Here is a 19,510-nt window from a genome sequence, read left to right as displayed (position 1 = left end):
TTGTCAGAGGGAAAAATTGGACTGCAGTGCAAATACAAAAGAGGCACTAACGTATCCCTTCTGGCCTCTGCTGCCTGGATGGGCCCTCAGAGTTGTCCTAGATCAAGAAATTAATTACTGACATTTTAGCCCTCACTGTTCACATTGGACACAGGCTATTCCTGGAAAGGAGACATGACATTTACCTAAGGCAACTCCTAAGGAGGGATGGCAATTGAAAGTCATTATCTGGCAACCTTCCAAGGACCTGGGAGGATAAATCTTTCTGTTTTACCTGAGGGGTTCAGGTAATTTGAGTAATACAACATTTTCAATAGAGTGAGAAAGAGAAGCAAGGTAAGATAGGAATTTAAAACCAACACAGTGTTCACAGATGCAGTAGAAAATATTTTATTGGAGACAGTGGCAGGGCTAGTTCTGAAACTGAAGAATCAAAGTGTGCCTGGTTCAGGCATCATAGCCTGAATGAACTAAAGATCAGACAAAAAGAAGTTTTTGTAGGGTCCAAATTAGAGAGATGCTCTGGGTATCACTATCATGGAGATGCCCTTCCTTTCATGTAGTGTGATTTCCTGTTCCCACTCTTAGGGCTCCTACAGGAGAATGACAGGTCATTGGGGAAATGGGTAGCATGAATGAAGATTGACCCCAAAAATGTTGGAAACTGAGAAGATAATGTTATGAAGTAGAGCCTAGACTGTATGGCTCTAACCTCCATGGCTGTTCCCACACCTTTAGTGTGGAGAGAGAAGAGGGAGTCAGAATGTCCAAATAGCACTGAATGTGTGCTCAGTGGTTAGAGCACTGGCCTGCACACTAAAGAGTCACAGGTTCAATTCTCAGTCAAGAGCATGTACCTGAGTTGCAGGTTTAATACCCAGCCCCAGTTGGGGTCCATGCAGGAGTCAATCAATTGGTGTGCTTCTCTCACATTGATGTCTCTCTCTCTCTCTCTCTCTCTCTCTCTCTCTCTCTCTCTTCCCTCCTTCCCTTTCCTCCATTTTACTCTCTCTAAAAATCAATGAAAGAAAATATCTTCCAGCAAGGATTAACAAAAACAACAACAACACAAAAACAGAACATCTAACCATACTTCTTCAGGATATTGTTGTTGACTACACCTTTCTGATGGAATGATGACTTTTCTTTAATGGATATGAATTTTTAAGTTTCAACAGAGATCTGAGGATATAAGGTTTTCATTCCCTTTTTAAATTGTTTTCAGAGAGGAAGGGAGGAGAGAGAGATAAAAACATCAATGATGAGAGAAAATCATTGATTGGCTGCCTCCCGCACATTCCCTACTGGGGATTGACCCCTCAATCCAGGAATGTGCCCTTGACTGGAATTGAACCTGGGACCCTTCAGTCTGAAGGCCAACACTCTATCCACTGAGCCAAATTGGCTAGTGAAAATTTTCATTCTTTTGCTTTTCACCCACATATCTTTACAAGGAGAATGAGACGTAGTCTTCCAAATATAAAGCTACTTGTACAGAATGAGAACTTTAACAGTAAGAGGTGATTTAGTCAAAGGGAGGACATTTAAAAAGAGAGTGTAGTAAAAAGGTTGATCTTTTTGAACAGGTCTTCAGGTGAGAAGCAGGATAACTTCTGCCCAACCTGGCCTTACTATTTAGTCTTGAACTGCTTCAGGTATAGCAGGATATCTGACTTGACTGCGCTGACTGGAGCCCGATGGAACCAGCGCATGACAGGGACTCCATCAGGCCCTACCAGGAACTTTTCAAAATTCCAGCGAATGTCCTGCACCATTATGGGCTCCCAAGAGATATGTTTGAAGGAGCCCAAGAGCTCAGAGGGGTGAGGACAGGAATGCTGAAGCAGAGAGATGAAAAAGAAGAGAAATGACAACATCCTTTTTACTTCTGGATGACCCAGGCTATTTTACCCACAGGTGATACAACCCCTCCTACACCTAGGTATTTTAGTTTCCTGTGATTCTTAATAAATTACTAGAGGCCCGGTGCAAGAAATTTGTGCACGTGTGTGTGTGTGTGTGTGTGTGTGTGTGTGTGTGTGTGTATCCTTCAGCCCAGCCTTCACCCTCTCCAATCTGGGACCCTTTGGGGGCAGTCGGACATCCCTCTCACAATCCAGGACTGCTGGCTCCCAACTGCTTGCCTGCCTGATTGCCCTAACCACTTCTGCCTGCCACCCTGATCACCTCTAACCACTCCCCTGACAGCCTGATTGATGCCTAACTGCTCCCCTGCTGGCCCGGTCACCCCTAACTGCCTTTTCTTGCCAGCCTGGTCACCCCTAACTGCCCTCCCCTGCTGGCCTTCTCTCCCCAACTGCCCTGCCCTTCAGGCCTGGGTACCTCCCAACTTCCTTCCCCTGCAGGGCTGGTCCCCTCCAACTGCCCTCCCTTTCAGGCCTGGTCCCTCCCAACTGCCCTCCCCTGCCAGCCATCTTATGGTGGCCATCTTGTGTCTACATGGGGGTGGCCATCTTTGACCACATTGGGCCGCCACCTTGTGTGTTGGAGTGATTGTCAATTTGCACATTACATCCTCTTTATTATATAGGATGTGAATTACCACCATACTTACTACCAAGAATGTTTGTGATGTTTTAGAAAGTGGGCTTCTTCTTTATGTTTTTCCCCATGACCTCATCACAAAATCGCCATGAGTAAGATATGTCACATCTCTAGCCTTTGGATTCTTTTTCTGCTAGTAGCTTGGATTAGAATGTGGTTTCTCAGGTCTTGATCATTTCAAAGATAACTTTTTGGATCAATATATAGTGAGTAGCCAGATTATTATGATCTCTGAACTCATAATAATCTGGCCACTCAGTGTAGACTGACCACAGAGTTGGGATTTTAAAATAAGGTTTTTTCATGTATAAGAACTGAATTGTGGGTAGTTAGAAAGAAGCAGAGGACTTATTATTCAGAGGCTGGGGGCCACTATCTTCTGGTCCCTTGACATATCAAGATTTGCAAGCTTTCCCTTATACATAAGTACACTGAGTGGCCAGATTATTATGCATTCAGAGATCATAATAATCAGTCAATCTGGCCACTCAGTCAATCTGGCCACTCAGTGTAGAGTTACCAGCATTTTGTTTTATCAAATAAGAAATTAAAAAACAATCATTACTTTATCATTTGATTAAAAAAAAGATTATTTTAAGAATAAATTGCAGAGCAGCTCTATAAGTCATTTGAGTTTATAAAACTCTCCTTATACTGTTCTAGTCCCTTCAATTTACTGAGGATTTAATTTTGGCTCACAGTCTGACATTTAAGAACAATGAACTTTGGTCATCTTTAGGGATCCTTTCAGCTCTCATGTTCTTTGTATCTAAAAGTTGTTGTTTCATAAAAGTTGTTAAGTTTTGTTTTACCTATTGATTTCTATGTCTCCCTCTCTAGAATGAGCTTGTTAAGGGATAGGCACTGTGTCTTATTCATCTTCATATTCTTAGTATTTAGTAAGTTATCTTATAGATAGCAGGCAGTCAATAAATGTACCCTGAATGAATGAATGAATGAATGTCAATGAGCAAGAGAGGATGGTTTCAGGAAAAGCTGCAATTTTACACCTCTTTCCACCACACAAAGCTCAACAGATACTAACAGTGTAAACTCTAGCCTCCATGCTGATCTGGAGATTTCCCTCAGAGCCCAATCCCTCCTCTGGAAAGGAGCCCTTGGTCTATTTCTACACCAATGTTATGCTAGACATATTAGGAAAGAAGAGGCTTATGTCAGTCATTCACTCACCTTCAAAAAGGTGAAAACCTTCTGTTCTTTTTCACCATTCACATCACCTTTCTCAAAAAGCTGGAAATTAGGTACATATCCTCCCCCTGGACGGACATACCTGTAATAAGCCATAATGTTACCAGGAAAGTTATGATGGAACATCAGAATTAGATGTCATGGGGAAGGGAAGAAAGAGGTGGGCATATACTAGACAGGCTGGGAAGGAAAGGTAAGGCCATTGTTTTGCTTGGCCTCCCTGATTCACTTATTTTTTCTCTATCCCGCAGTCTGTCCTTCTGCTCTACATTGTTTCTGAACCAGCTGTTTCAATGTTCACCAGGGTAGGTCAGAGTTAAAGTCAGTTTGCAGATGCTGCTGAGCCTATTAGTCCAGCACCATCCAGTAAGTCACACATATGGAAGGGTCTCCAGAGGTCGATGAAAGGTGTACAGAGGCCTCCTACATGGTTTTGAGCAGTACTTACTTCAGTCCCGGAAGGATCTCCAAGTTTTCACCTGGTTCTTGCTTTCCAAATTGATTGCAGGGAAAGCCCAATACAACAAGGCCAAAGGGTTTCAGTTCCTCCTGAAGTGTGTTCAGTTCTGTGGTAGAGATGGGGCAAGATAGCAGCTTGGCCAGAGACTTTGCCTTGTATAGAGAAAGATTCCATTTCACAGAGAAGGAAACAGAGACCCAAGGGAGGAGAAATGCTCTAGATTAGGAATGCTAAAGTCAGGTACCAAATCTTCAGACATGCATCCAAAGCCCTTTATTAAAATATGGTCTTTTCCAAATGTGCAGCACATCAGAGTCAGCTGCGGGCCCACCAGGCCCCATTCCAGAGCTCTCAGGTTGCATTCCTCTGAGATGGCTCCCAGTTATATTATTCCCCAAGAGCTCACCAGATCACTGCTGGTGGGATTGTAAAATCATGCAACCACTATGGAAGATATAATGGAGGTTCCTCAAAAAAAAAAAAAAAAAAAAAAAAAAAAAAAAAAGAAAAAAGAAAAGGAACTAACAGTGATCTATCAATTCATCTTTTAGGTATATATGCAAATAATTGAAAGCAGTCTCAAAGAGATATTTGTACCCATGTCCTTAGCAGCACTATTCATGAGCCAAGAGGTGGAAACAACCTAAATGTCCATTGATGAATGAATGGATAAACAAATATGGTATATTCATACAATGGAATATTATTCAGCCTTAAAAAGGAAAGAAATTCTGTCATATGCTGCACTATGGATGAAGCTTGAAGATAGTTTGTTAAGTAACATAAACTAATCATAAAACGACCAATGTTGTACGACTTCACTTACATAAGGTTTATACAGTAGTTAAATTTATAGAAATAGAATTAGAATGGTGGTTTTGAGGGCCTGAGTGGAAGAAGGAAGAGGGAGGCTGTTTAATGAAAGTAGAGTTTCAGTTTTGCAAGATGAAAGGTTCTGGAGATTTGTTTTACAACAATGTGAATGTTTTAGACTATTGAGTGGTACACTTAAAAATGGTTAAGATGCTAAATTTTGCTATGTCTTTCTTTAGCACAATTCTTTTTCAATCCTCATCTGAGGGCATATTTATTTATTTTAGAAAGAAGGGAGAGAGACATCAATTCGTTGCCTCTCATATGTGCTGGGCCTGGGATAACCACAGGCTAGGTATGTGCCTTGACCAGAATTGAACCCACAACCTCTTAGTGTTCAATGCTCCACCCAGCCAAGATTCTTGGCCACAATTTTTTAAGAAGCTCACCAGGTAATTTTTAAACAAAGCTAGGTTTAAACATCACTGTTCATAAGTTTGTCTTATTTTGGTTAATTAATAGATTTTCCTTTTTTAAAGGACAGTGACAGGGCTTCTCTCCTGTGTACAGGCTGGTCACCCTGGGTAGAGTGTGGTCATCCTGCCAGGGACCAAGAAAACCTGAGAAATTCTGAGTTTCACTTCTTTGTGTTCTTTCACAATCTTTGGATGGTAAACATGCATTCCTCCTTGGTATGCCAAAATGCAAGATCCCACCTGCTTCTTCCACTGCCAGGAAGTTTGCCAACTTGTCTGCTCAGACTTTTATAATCATCTTTGTTAACCCTTTCTGAGCTAGATGCCTTCAGTACCCTGGCAAACACTAGCTAGACCCACGTAGATTCAGTTCAACCAACTAGTATCTCTTCTTAGTGTTTTTATTTACTTTTATTTATATACTAGAGGCCTGGTGCATGAAATTTGTGCATGGGGGGGGTTGTCCCTCAGCCCAGCCTGCACCCTCTCCAATCTGGGTGGGATCGGGCCTAAATGGGCAGTCAGACTTCCCTCTCACAATCCAGGATTGCTGGCTCCCAATTGCTCGCCTGCCTGCCTTTCTGATTGCCTCAAACCGCTTCTGCCTGCCAGCCTGATCACTCCCTAACCACTCCCATGCCAGCCTGATTTATGTCTAACTGCTCTCCTGTCAGCCTGTTTGCCTCCAACTTTCCTCCTCTGCCAGCCTGGCGCCTCCCAACTGCCCTAGTCTGCTTGCCTGATTGCCCACAACTGCCCTCCCTTGCAGGCCTGGTCCCTCCCAACTGCCCTCCCCTTCTGGCCATCTTATGGTGGCCATCTTGTGTCCACATGGGGGCAGGATCTTTGACCATATGGGGCAGCCATCTTGTGTGTTGGAGTGATGGTCAATCTGCATATTACTCTTCTATTAGATAAGATAGAGGCCTGGTGTACAGGTGGGGGCCAGCTGGTTTGCCCTGAAGGGTGTCCCGGATCAGGGTGGGGGTTCCCTTGGGGCGTGGGGAGGCCTGAGCAAAGAGCCTGTGGTGGTTTGTGAGCCAGCCATGCCCCCTGGCGACCCAAGTGGAGGCCCTGGTATCTGGGGTTTATTTACCTTCTACAATTGAAACTTTGTAGCCTTGAGCAGAGCCAAGCCTCCTGCTCACTCCGTGGCGGCAGCCATTTCTGTTGGGATTTATTTATCTTCTATAATTGAAACTTTGTAGCCTGGAGTGGAGGCCTGGGCCTGCCAGGGTGTGTGGAAAGCTTGACTTCATCCATTGCCAAGGAAACCCAAGCTTCCCTCCTGCTCTCTGTGGCCGCAGCCATCTTGGTTGGGATTTATTTGCATACTCGCTCTGATTGGCTGGTGGGCATGGCTGGTGGTGTGGCTTGTGGGTGTAGTGGAGTGATGGTTAATTTGCACATTACTTTTTTATTAAATAGGATAATTTTTCTAGATATTGTTTTCCTGTATACACATGGTTCCTCAGCACTTTCCCTGCATGCTTCCCTCTTGTCATTAGTCACTATAGGTCATTGCATCTTCCAGGAAAAAGAGACAATAAATCAGGAAGCCAGTCATCCAATCCTTAAGCAAATATTCAGTTTACTCATCTGTTATATACAGAGTGGGAACAGAATAAATTGGTTTTTAAAGTTCTTTTAAACTGGGAAAATGAATTGTGGTTCAATAGAATATTACTAAGTTTTTTAAGAAATAAGAAAATGGCCTGAACTCCAAAGCACCTTATTAATTTTAAAAAACAACATGGCAAGTAGTATTTATATTAGTCATCAGCTGGAGGAAGAGCAGAAAAAAGAATTGATCTATTATACAGTGTAGGGCAAAAGTAGGTTTATAGTTGTTTGTGTGGAAAATCCTCTCTAATAAAAGAGTAATATGCAAATTAACCATCACTCTGCTACATAAGCCACGCCCACCAGTCAAGCCATGCCCACCAACCAATCAGGCCGAGTATACAAATTAACCCTAACCAAGATGGCTACCAGAAGGGAGGCTTGCGTTTCCCCGGCAACAGAGGAAGCCAAGCTTTCCACACACTCTGGCGGGCCCAGACCTCCACTCAAGGATACAAAGTTTCAATTATAGAAGGTAAACAAATCCAAACAGAAATGGCTGCCGGCCATGGAGTGAGCAGGAGGCTTGGCTCCACTCCAGGATACAAAGTTTCAATTGTAGAAGGTAAAAAAATTCCAGATACCAGGGCCTCTGCTTAGGTTGCCAGGGGGGCGTGGCTGGCCTGCAAACCACCACAGGCCCCTCGCTTAGGCTGCTCCACGCCCCAAGTGAAGCCCACCCTGATCCAGGACACCCTTCAGGGCAAACCAGCTGGTCCCCATCTGTGCACCAGGCCTCTATCCTCCTATCTAATAAAAGAGTAATATGCAGATTGACCATCACTCCAACACACAAGATCAAGATAGCTACCCCTATGTGGTCAAAGATCCTGCCCCCATGTGAACACAAGATGGCCACCACAAGATGGCCAGCAGGGGAGGGCAGTTGGGAGGAACCAGGCCTGCAAGGGAAGGCAGTTGAGAGGGACCAGGCCTGCAAGGGAAGGCAGTTGGAGACAATCAACCCTCCAGAGGAGGGCAGTTAGGGGTGACCAGGCTGGCAGAGGAGGGAAGTTGGGGGCAAACAGGCTGGCAGGGGAGCAGTTAGACATCAATCAGGCTGGCAGGGGAGTGGTTAGGGGGTGATCAGGCTGGCAGGCAGAAGTGGTTTGAGGCAATCAGGAAGGCAGGCAGGCGAGCAGTTGGGAGCCAGCAATTCTGGATTGTCAGAGGGATGTCCGGTGGGATCGGGCCTAAATGGGCAGTCGGACATCCCTCGAGGGGTCCCAGATTGGAGAGGGTGCAAGCTGGGCTGAGGGACACCCCCCAGCTCCCGTGCATGAATTTCGCGCACTGGGCTTCTAGTACTGTAATAATCTATAATAATAAAAGCATAATATGCTAATTAGACTTATAGCCAAATGACCTTCTGGACGACCTTCCGGATGAAGCCAGGGCTGTGAGGGCTGAGCCCCTTGCACAAATTTCGTGCATCTGGCCTCTAGTTAGTAAATAATAATACAAGAATAAACTCTTGCTTTGTGTACTCTCAACTGTAAACCTACTTTTGCTCCACCCTGTATTTTGTAAACATGATAATATTGTCATCTGGAGTAAGGGGAACGAGGTGGAATAACTTTTTACTCTAAATATTTTCATTCCTGTTGAATTGTGAAATTTTTGAATATATTACCCATTCAAAGCCTAATAAAAAACAAAAAATGAAGTTCTTATTAGTTTCAATAAAAGAAATGCACCTGTTTCTGATATAATCCATCGTTTTCATTATTTATTGCTTTTAAACCACATGGCCTAAAGCATAGGAAAGATACTTCTCTGCATAATTCACAGAAAGAGAAAACTACATCTAAGGAGCTGTCATGGTTGGAGAGGGAATATTTGCTTCTATTATTGCCTCCTCTTTTACCAAACTTCAATCCAATTAAATGCCGTTTTAAGTATAAAACACCTTTTCTCCTCTTGTTGAGCTGTATGAGTTATTTATATGTTTTAGAAATTTACCCTTATCAGATGTAACATTGGTGAATACACTGAGTGGCCAGATTATTATGATTTCCGAACACATAATAATCTGGCCACTTAGTGTGTATCCTATATAATAAAAGGCTAATATTCAAATTGTCCAGGAGTTCGACCAGCAGGCAGGCTGACCAATCGCCCATGTCCCCCTGCCCCTGCCCTGGCCAGGCTGGCCGGACCCACCCATGCACAAATTCATGCACCAGGCCTCTAATATATATAAATACACACACTGAGTGGCCAGATTATTATGCATTCAGAAATCATAATAGTTTGGCCACTCAGTGTATGTTCGCCCATGTAGTGGGTTCTGTTTTCAATTTGGTGCTGGTTTCTTTAGCTGTGCAGAGGACATGGAGAGCATTTTGCTAAGTGAAATAAGCCAGTCAGAGAAAGATAAATATCACATGATCTCACTCATTTGTGGAATATAATGAACAACATAAACTGATGAACAAAAATAGATCCAGAGATAGAAGCATCGAGCAAACCCTCAAACCTCAGAAGGAAGGCAGGGGAGGTTGGGAGAGGGGAGTAAGAGATCAACCACGGACATGTATTCATGGACATAGATACTAGGGGTTTGAGGCCATGTGCTGGGGGGTGGGAGTGGCAGGGGAGAGGTCAATGAGGGGGGGAAGGAGATATATGTAATATTTTAATCAATAAAGAATAATTTTAAAAAAGATGTATTTTTTTTTCTTTGTTTCTCTCACCCTAGGAGATGTATTGGCAAAAATTCTGCTATGTGAGATGTCCGAGATATTGCTGCCTATGGTTTCTTATAGGATTTTTATGGTTTCACAACTTACATTTAAATCCTGTATCCATTTTGAGTTTATTTCTTGTGTATGGTGAAAATTGGTGGTCTAGTTTCATTTTTTTCCATGTATCTGCCCAATTTTCCTAATTCCATTTATTGAAGAGACTGTCTTGACTCCATTGTATGTTTTTGCCTCCTTTGTCAAATATTAATTGAGCATAATGACTTGGGTTGATTTCTGGGTTCTCCCATCTGTTCCATTGATTTACATGCCTGTTCTTGTGCCAGTACCAGGCTGCTTTTATTACAATGGCTTTATAGTATAGCTTGAAATCTGGTATTGTGATTCCCCCAACTTTATTCTTTCTCCTTGAGGTCTTTTGGGTTTTATATAAATTTTTGGAATATATGTTCTAGATATGTGAATTATGTGATTGGTCTTTTAATAGGGATTGCATTGAATCTATAGACTGTTTTGGGTAATATGGATATTTTAATGATGTTAATTTTTCCCATACATGAACACAGTATACATTTCCACTTATTTATATCTTCCTATATCTCTTTTTTTCAATGTCCTTTAATTTTCTGAGTACAAGTATTTTACCTCCTTGGTTAAGTTTATTTCTAGGTATCTCATTATTTTGGTGTTGCAGTGGTAAATGGGATTGTTGTTTTAGTTTCTCTTCCTGAGATTTCATTATTGGTGTATAAATATGCCATTAATTTTTTGGCTATTTATTTTGTATCCTGCTATGTTGCAAAATTCATTTATTCAATCTAGTATTTTTTTTTTTTTGGTGGAGTCTTTAGGATTTTCTTTGTACAATATCATGTCATCTGCGAATAATGAGAGTTTTACTTCCTCCTCTCTAATTTGGATGCCTTTTATTTTTTCTTCTTGTCTGATTGCTGTGGCTGTCTTCCAATACTATGTTAAATAAGAGTGATGAAAGTGGACATCCCTGTCTTGTTCCTGTTCTTAAGGGAAACACTTATTTTTTTTCCCATTGAATATGATGTTGGTTGTAAGTTTTCAATTAGAAAATCAGCAAAGGACCTGCATAAACACTTCTCCAAAGAGGACATACAGATAGCCAATAGACATATGAAAAAATGCTCAATGTCACTAATGATCAGAGAAATGCAAATTAAAACTACCACTAAGGTATCATTTCATACCTGTCAGAATGGCTACCATTTATAAATCAACAAACAAGTGCTGGTGAAGATGTGGAGAAAAGGGAACCCTAGTACACTGCTGGTGGGAATGCAGACTGGTGCAGCCATTATGGAAAACAATATGGAGTTTCCTCAAAATATTAAAAATAGAACTGCCTTTGACCCAGCAATTTCACTGCTGGGGATATCCTAAGAATCCTAAAACATCAATCAGAAAGAATGTATGCACCCCTATGTTCATAGCAGCACAATTTACAATAGCTAAGATCTGGAAACAGCCCAAGTGCCCATCAGTAGATGAGTGGATAAAAAAGCTGTGGTACATTTATACAATGGAATACTATCAGCAGTAGAAAGGAAGGATGTCTTACCCTTTGAGACAGCATGGAGGGACCTGGAGAAAATTATGCTAAGTGAAAGAAGCCAGTCAGAGAAATACATATATCACATGATCTGACTTATATGTGAAATATAATGAACAAGATAAACTGACAAACAAAATAGGATCATAGATATAGAAGCATGGAATAGACTGACAGATCTCAGAGGCAAGGTGGGAGGGAGGGCAGGAAGAGATTAACCAAGAGACTTATGTATATACTAGAGGCCCGGTGCACGAAATTCATGCACGATGGGGGTAGGGGGTGTCCTTCAGGCCATCCTGCACCCTCTCCAATCTGGGATCCCTCTCACAATCCAGGACTGCTGGCTCCCAACTGCTCACCTGCCTGCCTTCCTGATTGCCCCTAACCACTTCTGCCTTCCTGCCAGCCTGATCACCCCCTAACCACTCCCCTGCCAGCCTGATTGATGCCTAACTGCTCCCCTGCCAGCGTGTTTGCCCCTAACTGCCCTCCCCTTCAGGCCTGGTCAACCCTAACTGCCCTCCCCTGCAGGCCTGGTCCCCCGCAACTGCTCTCCCCTGCAGGCCTGGGTCCCACCCAACTACCCTTCCCTGCAGGCCCGGTCACCCCCAACTTCCCTCCTCTGCCAGCCTGGTCACCCCTAACTGCCCTCCCCTTTGGGCTTGATTGCCCCAACTGCCCTTCCTTGCAGGCCTGGTCCCTCCTAACTGCCCTCCTCTGCTGGCGATCTTGTGGTGGCCACCTTGTGTCCACATGGGGGCAGGATCTTTGACCACATGGGGGCAGCCATCTTGTGTGTTGGAGTGATGGTCAATCTGCATATTACTCTTTTATTAGATAGGATAGAGGCCTGGTGCATGGGTGAGGACCATCTGGTTTGCCCTGAAGGGTGTCCCGGATCAGGGTGGTGGTTCCCTTGGGGTGTGGGGTGGCCTGGGTGAAGGGCCTGTGGTGGTTTGCAGGCCGGCCACACTCCCTGGCTACCCAAGTAGAGGCCCTGGTATCTGTGATTTATGTATCTTCTACAATTGAAACTTTGTAGCCTGGAGCAGAGGCCTAGGCCAGCCAGGGCTGCAGAAGCTTTGCTTCCTCCAATTCCAGGGGCAACCCTTGCCTCCTGCTCTTCCAGCTCTGTAGCTGCCGCCATTTCTGTTTGGATTTGTTTACCTTCTATAATTGAAACTTTGTAGCATTGAGTGGAGGCCTAGGCCGGCAGGGGCAGGCGGAAAGCTTGGTTTCCTCTGTTGCTGGGCAAACCCAAGCCTCCTTCCTGCTCTCTGTGGCCACAGCCATCTTGGTTGGGTTTATTTGCATATTTTCTCTTGATTGGCTGGTGGGCGTGGCCTATGGGCATGGCTTGTGATGTAGCAGAGTTAGGATCAATTACTCTTTTATTAGATAGGATATGCACATTCCATAGACACAGATAACAGGTGAAAATCTGTGGTGGGGTGGAAATCCAGTGGAGGGGGGCAGAGGGAGAAAATGGGGGACATCTGTAACACTATCAACAATCAAATTAATTAATAAAATTTTTAAGTACTCCCCCCCCTTTCCTTGTCTTTTAAAATACTGAGAAAGTCTCAAAAATATTTATCCTCTCTCCTGTATTTACCAAGTATATTTGTATCTTCAGATAGGTTACTAATTCTCATATATACATACTATATTGATTCTCCTGGAAATCTCAGGAGCAAAGCATAGGCAGGACATAGAGAAGGAATCAGCAAACTTTCTCTGTAAAAGTCAAATAGTAAATATTTTAGAATTTACAAGCCAGATGGTCTCTGTCACCAGTATTCATACCACCTTTCAACTCTGCCTTGTAGCATAAAATCAACCACAGACAGTCTGTAAATGAATGGGCATGGCTGTGTTCCAGTACGCCTTTGTTTATAGAAGCAGGCTGGCCAGATCTGATCTGTGGGCCATAGTTTGCTGACTCCTGACATTGGGGAATGAAGTCACTTCATCATAAGTATTTATTTTGATGCATAATTACAATTAAAACATAAATCTAATTATGATTCAGAATATAGTGAGCTGTAAAATTTAGTACCAAGGGGGTTTAGATATAAATTCTTACCAGGATATTGAGCTGTTAGACCACAATAGGTGGCCACATTGACAAAAAGAACATGCTTGCCCACATACTGCTTGAATGCAATGTGTTTCTTTCCATCAAGAGTGAGGGCCTCATATTCATAGATGGTACCTTTCACATCTTTGTAGCAATCCATCTGGAAGATTTAAAAATGATGACATGAATAACAATAATTTCTAACATCTGTGTCATCTTTCAATTCACTCAATGGAGAATACATGTAGTAGCTGAAACACAGGACACAAACAAGAATTGTATGAGAAGTCAGTGACAAGACTGAGAGTTCTTGTGATTTGAAAGCCAACCATTTTTTTTTTTTTTTTTAGTAAAAGACAGTCAAATCTTTTTTCATGTTGTCCTGAAAGAAGCTAGATATGACCAGATCCTTGGATGAATGAAAAAGACCAGAGAATCATGAGCTGGGATGGGCGGACCTGGGATGTGGGGCCAAAGAGTAAAGCACACTGGCTTTCATGTTTCTGTGAGAATAAGGCTACTTCGTATTCTGCGTTGATTCTCTCAACATAGGAAAGGTTTTCAGTTGCTTAAGTACTTCACAATGGGTTGGTTCCTTCTCTAATTGTCCTCATACCATCTGACTTCTCACCATGCCCATTAGCATGGTGGAGCGCAAAGAGCTCTGGCTCTTTGATTTGTGGAATCAGAAGTCAGCTCTACTCTCAATTCCTTTGTGAACCTGGGCAGTTCTCATCCTTTACCCTCAGTTTCCCCAATGGGGAAAGAAGACATTCACCTAGGTTACCATCACATCCTCAAGGGGCCTTCCAGGTTTAACATTCTAGAATCTAATATTATCTCTACCTTGAATAATTTTTTTCCTCTCATGTCACTCTCTTATTTATATGATGATCTTACAAGCCAATACTAGAAAAACTCCAACTTTTTGTAGTTCCCTTGAAAGGAGATGAAGAACTCACTAAAATATGTCTGGCTAGCAGTACCCACCACACTCCACACTCCGCTCCTCACCTTACTGTTCCCTAGGCATCTGATACTTGCCTTCATCATCAGCTCCATCTGTCCTGTTTCTCCCCAAATCTCCTGAACATATTTGATCAGAGTTCTACACACCAGATAAAAGTTCTACATGAAATTCTCATTGCCTGTTCTTAAATTAAATTCCTCAGCAAGGCAGATCTGTCGTATTCCTTCTCTATCAATGCAGGTCCATGCAGTACCCAAAGTATACTGAGGGGAAGTTGCTACAAATTGCTCACGGGATATAGGAAGTATAAAATAGAAGTATGAAAAGGAAGCCACCAAACCACATGGTGAGAAAAACGGTAAGTGATCAAAGAAAGGGGAGAAAACCATGATAAGGAAGATACAGACTTAAATTAAGAATAAACTAGACTCCCTGGAAATGCAATGGACTAGAAAAGATTTTAGCCAAACACCATCTTCCCCATCTAAAGAAGGTGTGATGCAGCACAAAACAGAACCTAAGGTTCCCAATTGTATATGCCCACTGCCTCCATCACCAGCACATTAGGTTGTCACTACACAGTCACTCCTCTTGGTGGAAGAGAGGTGTTTTCTCTTTGCAGGTTTTTGCAATTTTCCCTAAATGCATGCACATGTAAATGCACTAACAAAACAGACATGCATGAGGAAATCTATATATCTAAAAAGCCAGCGACCAGATGCTATAATCACCTGAATGACCAGTTGCTATGATGCTCACAGCCCTTCCCACCAGCAGACCATGCCCCAGATCGGCCCACCCCACCCCAATCAGCCGGCATCCCCTCCTCCTGGCCGGCCCCACCCCTGATCGCCCCCCAATAGGGGGGCTGGCCAGCCAACCTCCTGCAGCCCCTCCCCACCACCCCAATTGGCCCTGCCCTTGATCACCCCGTCACCCCAATAGGGGGCTGGCCAGCTGGTCAACATCCTGCAGCCCCTCTCCACAGCCCCCACCACTCCCATCAGCCCATGGACCCTCCCCCCAGCCAGCTCCGCATCCGATTGGCCCCCTCCACACCAATTGGGGGTGGGGCTGGCCAGCCAACCTCCCATGGCCCCTCCCCACTGCCAGCCCCACTCCCAATCAGTCCCCCCACCCCAAGTGAGGCAGAGTAAGCCAGCCAATTGCCCGTGGCCCCTCCCCCCAGCTGGCCTGGCCCTGATTGAGCCCCAGGATTGAGCCCCAATCAGGGTGGGCCTGCTGGCTAACCTCCTGCCATCTCCTCCTCCTGACAGGCCTGGCCCCAATCTGCTAATTGGGGCTGGGCCAGCCGGACCCCACTTGTGCACGAATTCGTTCACTGAGCCTCTAGTATTATATGAAAACATTAATTTCTATTTCCATGTTGTGTGGTTCCAAGCTAAACATTTTAAATAATTTGTCTCCCTCCCCCCCTCCCACTTTGCTACTACAATGAAAATTACTAAAAAGCATGTTGGCTAGGATGTGGGGACTTAGAGAAACTCTAGTCTTGAAGATGCCTTTTAGCCAAGCTTACTCCTGATAATCATGGCAGTCCATATTTAGCAGAGGCTAGAAGAGGTGAAGCGATTTGTTCAAGGCCAGGAGTGGTAACAACCATGCGATTGAGAATTCATTTGCCCCTAACATCATGATTCCCTTTTGCTCAAAGTTATCTAATTCACACCTAGTTCATTGCTATCCTTCCTTCAACCACCCCATCACAGTCATACATGTGTTTTTAAAAAGATTACATCTCACAGAAGGCATATAGCATTTATTATTATTATTATTTTTTAATCCTCACCTGAGGATATGCTTATTGTTTTTAGAGAGAAGGGGAGAGGAAGAGAGAGACAGAAACATCTATGTGGGAGAGACCATCCATACTGGGGATCAAACCTGCAACATTTTAGTATGCAGGACGATGCTCCAACACACTGAGCCACACTGGCTAGGGCTACCATGCACACATTTAGTCAACAAGGCAACAGCCAAGAACTGGAATTAGAACTGAAGCTGGAATCCAAGGCTCCTGGTTCTAAATCCTCCTGTTATTCTTTCCACATGTTTTATGTTTCTCTGACTGATAGGGGAAGGGCATGGAACAGAAATAGAGTCACAGCTGTTTCATGATGATTCCCCTGACAACAGAAAAGAGGTTTTCTTACAGACACTGGGAAACTGGAGGATGTGTTGCAAGAAGAAAAACAGGCTGTAAAAAGAAATACACTTTAAAAGAAGAACAAGGACAGGACACACTTTGATTTGGTTGCTGTGCCTGTACACTGACCCCTCCAGGAATTTGCCTCAGGAACTTTGAGCATCCCAGAACAGGCTGAGCTGTTTGCAATCATAGATTAGCTACCTTGTCATTGGACCTCGAGCTCCTGAAGGCCGGGCTACAGACCCTCCCCTGCCCTTTCCTGTTACACTCACAGCTCAAAGCTACATGTAGCTTTCTCCCTTACCTGTATGGAGTCAGCCAGCTAGCCGGGAGGCAGGGGTGAGAGCAGACTTTCCAGGGTGACCGACTGCTCTCCCATGCTGCCGGCAATATTGGAATAAATGTTTATACATGATTCAACCCTGTCTCAGCTGAATTTGGCTCAAGTAGTGACAGGTGGCTGGGACTCACATAGCCCTCATGACTCTGACTTTATCCATCCCTAAAAACTTCCACATGATTTTTTTCCTCCTCCTTATGATTTTCCTGCCTAGCTCAGTGTGAGATAACACAACACAGCCCCTCATCCAAACCCTTGTCCCCTCCCACTCTGATGTCCGGTGCTCTTCCACGCCTCAGACCCAGCTCTGAGGCAGACACTGAGAGGGCTGGAGGGAGACCCAGGCAGTCTCTACCCAGGAAGGAGCAGAAAAAGGACCATAGGAAAGAGGCTCTTTTTTTTGCTACCCATATTCCATTCAAGAAACATCCGTTTATAGATTTGAAGAGATTCACAGAGAAGAGAAGGAATGTTTAAGGGAAACCACCAAAAAGAAGAAAGCAGAGGTTGGTGTCTTACAAGAAGGGATGAAATATGGGATTGTGGAGACCAAGACAAAAGAGTAACTTCTAACCAAAGAACTTATATGTATCTAGGTGTAACCCATGGACACAGACAATAGTGTGGTGAAGGCCTGGGGTGGGGTAAGTGTGGAATGGAGGAGGTCAATGGGGAAATAAGAGAACATCTATAATACTTTAAACTATATATATATATATATATATATATATATATATATATATATATATAATTTTTTTGTTAATCCTCACCTAAGGATATTTTTTCCATTGGTTTTTAGAGAGTAGAAAGGAGGGGGAGAGACAGAGAGAAACACTGATATGAGAGAGACACATTGATTAGTTTCCTCCTGCCTGGCAACCAGGCCCGGGTATTGAGCCTACAACTGAGGCATGTGCCCTTGACAGACTGAACCTGGGACCCTTCAGTCCACAGGCCATCGCTCTTACCACTTAGCAAAACTGGCCAGGGCAACAAAGATAAATTTAAAAAAAAAGAAGAAGCATTTCCCATTAGAACACTGCCCTGTTTTATCTGGAAGTCACTCACCTTCATCTTCTCCAGCTTGGGATTTGTCTGCACAAAGCCAGCTAGGAGAAGTGGGAAAAGATAGGAGGCCCTTAACTGTGCAGTCATTATTAGTGACTGTAGATCACTAGTCTGAGAGTCTGAGGCCCTTATGCATCTCAGCAGCCTTTTGATATCCTGGCAGGGAAGAGCCCAAGCCTGCACAGGCCAATAACAGTGTGGCAAGTATTTCTGGGGGGTGTGAGTGGGGCACCAGGATGTGGAATTTAAACCACATCCTTACCTACACACACCCACATGAGCACTCAGCGCTCAGCAGTGCGACGAAGACCTGAGGCTCATAAATCCTGGCAGAATTATGAAAGGGTGATGGCAAGTACTCCATGGCCCTTAAAGGTCATTATCTTTGTTTACTGAATGAATAAGAGTTTTAGATGCAGACACAGCCTCCCAGACTTTGCAGTAAACTCAGGCAAAAGGGATGACATAGATATTCCAAGTACTATTTCTAATATTATTTGAGCTTAAAAAAAAATCAAAGGATGGATCATATAGGAGCTCTCTAAAAGAGTTGGAAGGAAACTGGCCCTGAGTGGGAAAAATATTTTAAGTATACCAGTATGTGAAGGAAGCACATTTATGTATTCTTATACACATGCATTCAATGTGTTCTTTATACACATGCTTTGTAAGTTAGTAAGAAAAAACAATCGGCCCAACAGAAAAATGGGCACCAGACAGAAACCAAATGGCATCTGTAGTAGGATTCAATGTTCTCTTCTCACCGATAATCAAAGAGGTTTAAACAAGGAAAGATGTATTCTGCATTTATCAGATTGGCCAAGGTTAAAAGGAATGGTGGTACCAGCCTGGGTGTCAGTCTGGCTTCAAAGGCTCTTACCGACAGTGGGGCAGGGGGGTGGGAGGCGGGGCAACCACACCGGTTAACTTGCTGGAGAAGAGTCTGCCATTCCGAATGCAGTGCTTTTTAAAGGCGTTCTTTTCTTGAAAGAATCAAGAAAAAAGCTTTGCCTCTCAGCCAGCAAACATTTTCACAACACTCATTCAGCAGCAGTTTCCATCAATTGCTCAATAGTGTCAGCTAAAATTTTGGAATAGATGCTATAGTGATGTAGATCCAGAGCCCTAGGAATTTCTGGGCTTCTCACATGACATAACTAACATCCTCTTCAGCCTCCAGGAACTTACCAAGACCTTCCTCTTTCTTGTCTCCAGTACACTTTTACTTTTTGGACCTCAAGTGCTAAGGTTTGAGTTAATCGTACTCCTAAGTTCATGATTGTTTGTCCTTGCAAGGACCCTCTTTTGCTTTATTTATTACTCATTTCTTTGATTCCCAAACTCCATTTTCCTTCTTCTTTCCCCAGAGGCATGCATGTTTATTGTTTGAATTCTTGAAAAACTCATATAGTACTCATCAGAGCTATATAAAAAAGCGGTAATAAT

The 19,510-nt window shown here is 43.5% G+C and overlaps 1 protein-coding gene across 2 annotated transcripts; it reads right to left on the bottom strand.

Moving 5' to 3' along the window:
- Positions 1 to 1,631: 1,631 nt before the first annotated feature.
- LOC103304533 (epididymal secretory glutathione peroxidase-like) lies at positions 1,632 to 18,151 on the bottom strand. 2 transcript variants are annotated; one of them, XM_008161398.1, is made up of 5 exons: positions 18,065 to 18,151; positions 13,523 to 13,676; positions 4,223 to 4,340; positions 3,757 to 3,856; positions 1,632 to 1,838 (listed from the first exon to the last, which is right to left on the bottom strand). In XM_008161398.1, exons 1-5 carry the CDS (start codon positions 18,149 to 18,151, stop codon positions 1,632 to 1,634), a joined length of 666 nt encoding a protein of 221 aa, XP_008159620.1. The 2 variants fall into 2 exon arrangements, with proteins under 2 accessions (XP_008159620.1, XP_027994573.1); XM_028138772.1 differs by lacking the exons at positions 1,632 to 1,838; positions 4,223 to 4,340 and having other exon boundaries at positions 3,795 to 3,856.
- Positions 18,152 to 19,510: the final 1,359 nt, after the last annotated feature.

The sequence above is a fragment of the Eptesicus fuscus genome, chromosome 10 (assembly GCF_027574615.1).
Source record: "Eptesicus fuscus isolate TK198812 chromosome 10, DD_ASM_mEF_20220401, whole genome shotgun sequence".
Taxonomy (NCBI): domain Eukaryota; kingdom Metazoa; phylum Chordata; class Mammalia; order Chiroptera; family Vespertilionidae; genus Eptesicus; species Eptesicus fuscus.
Note: the sequence above shows the minus strand (reverse complement) of the source record. Positions and strands in the feature narration are given on the sequence as shown.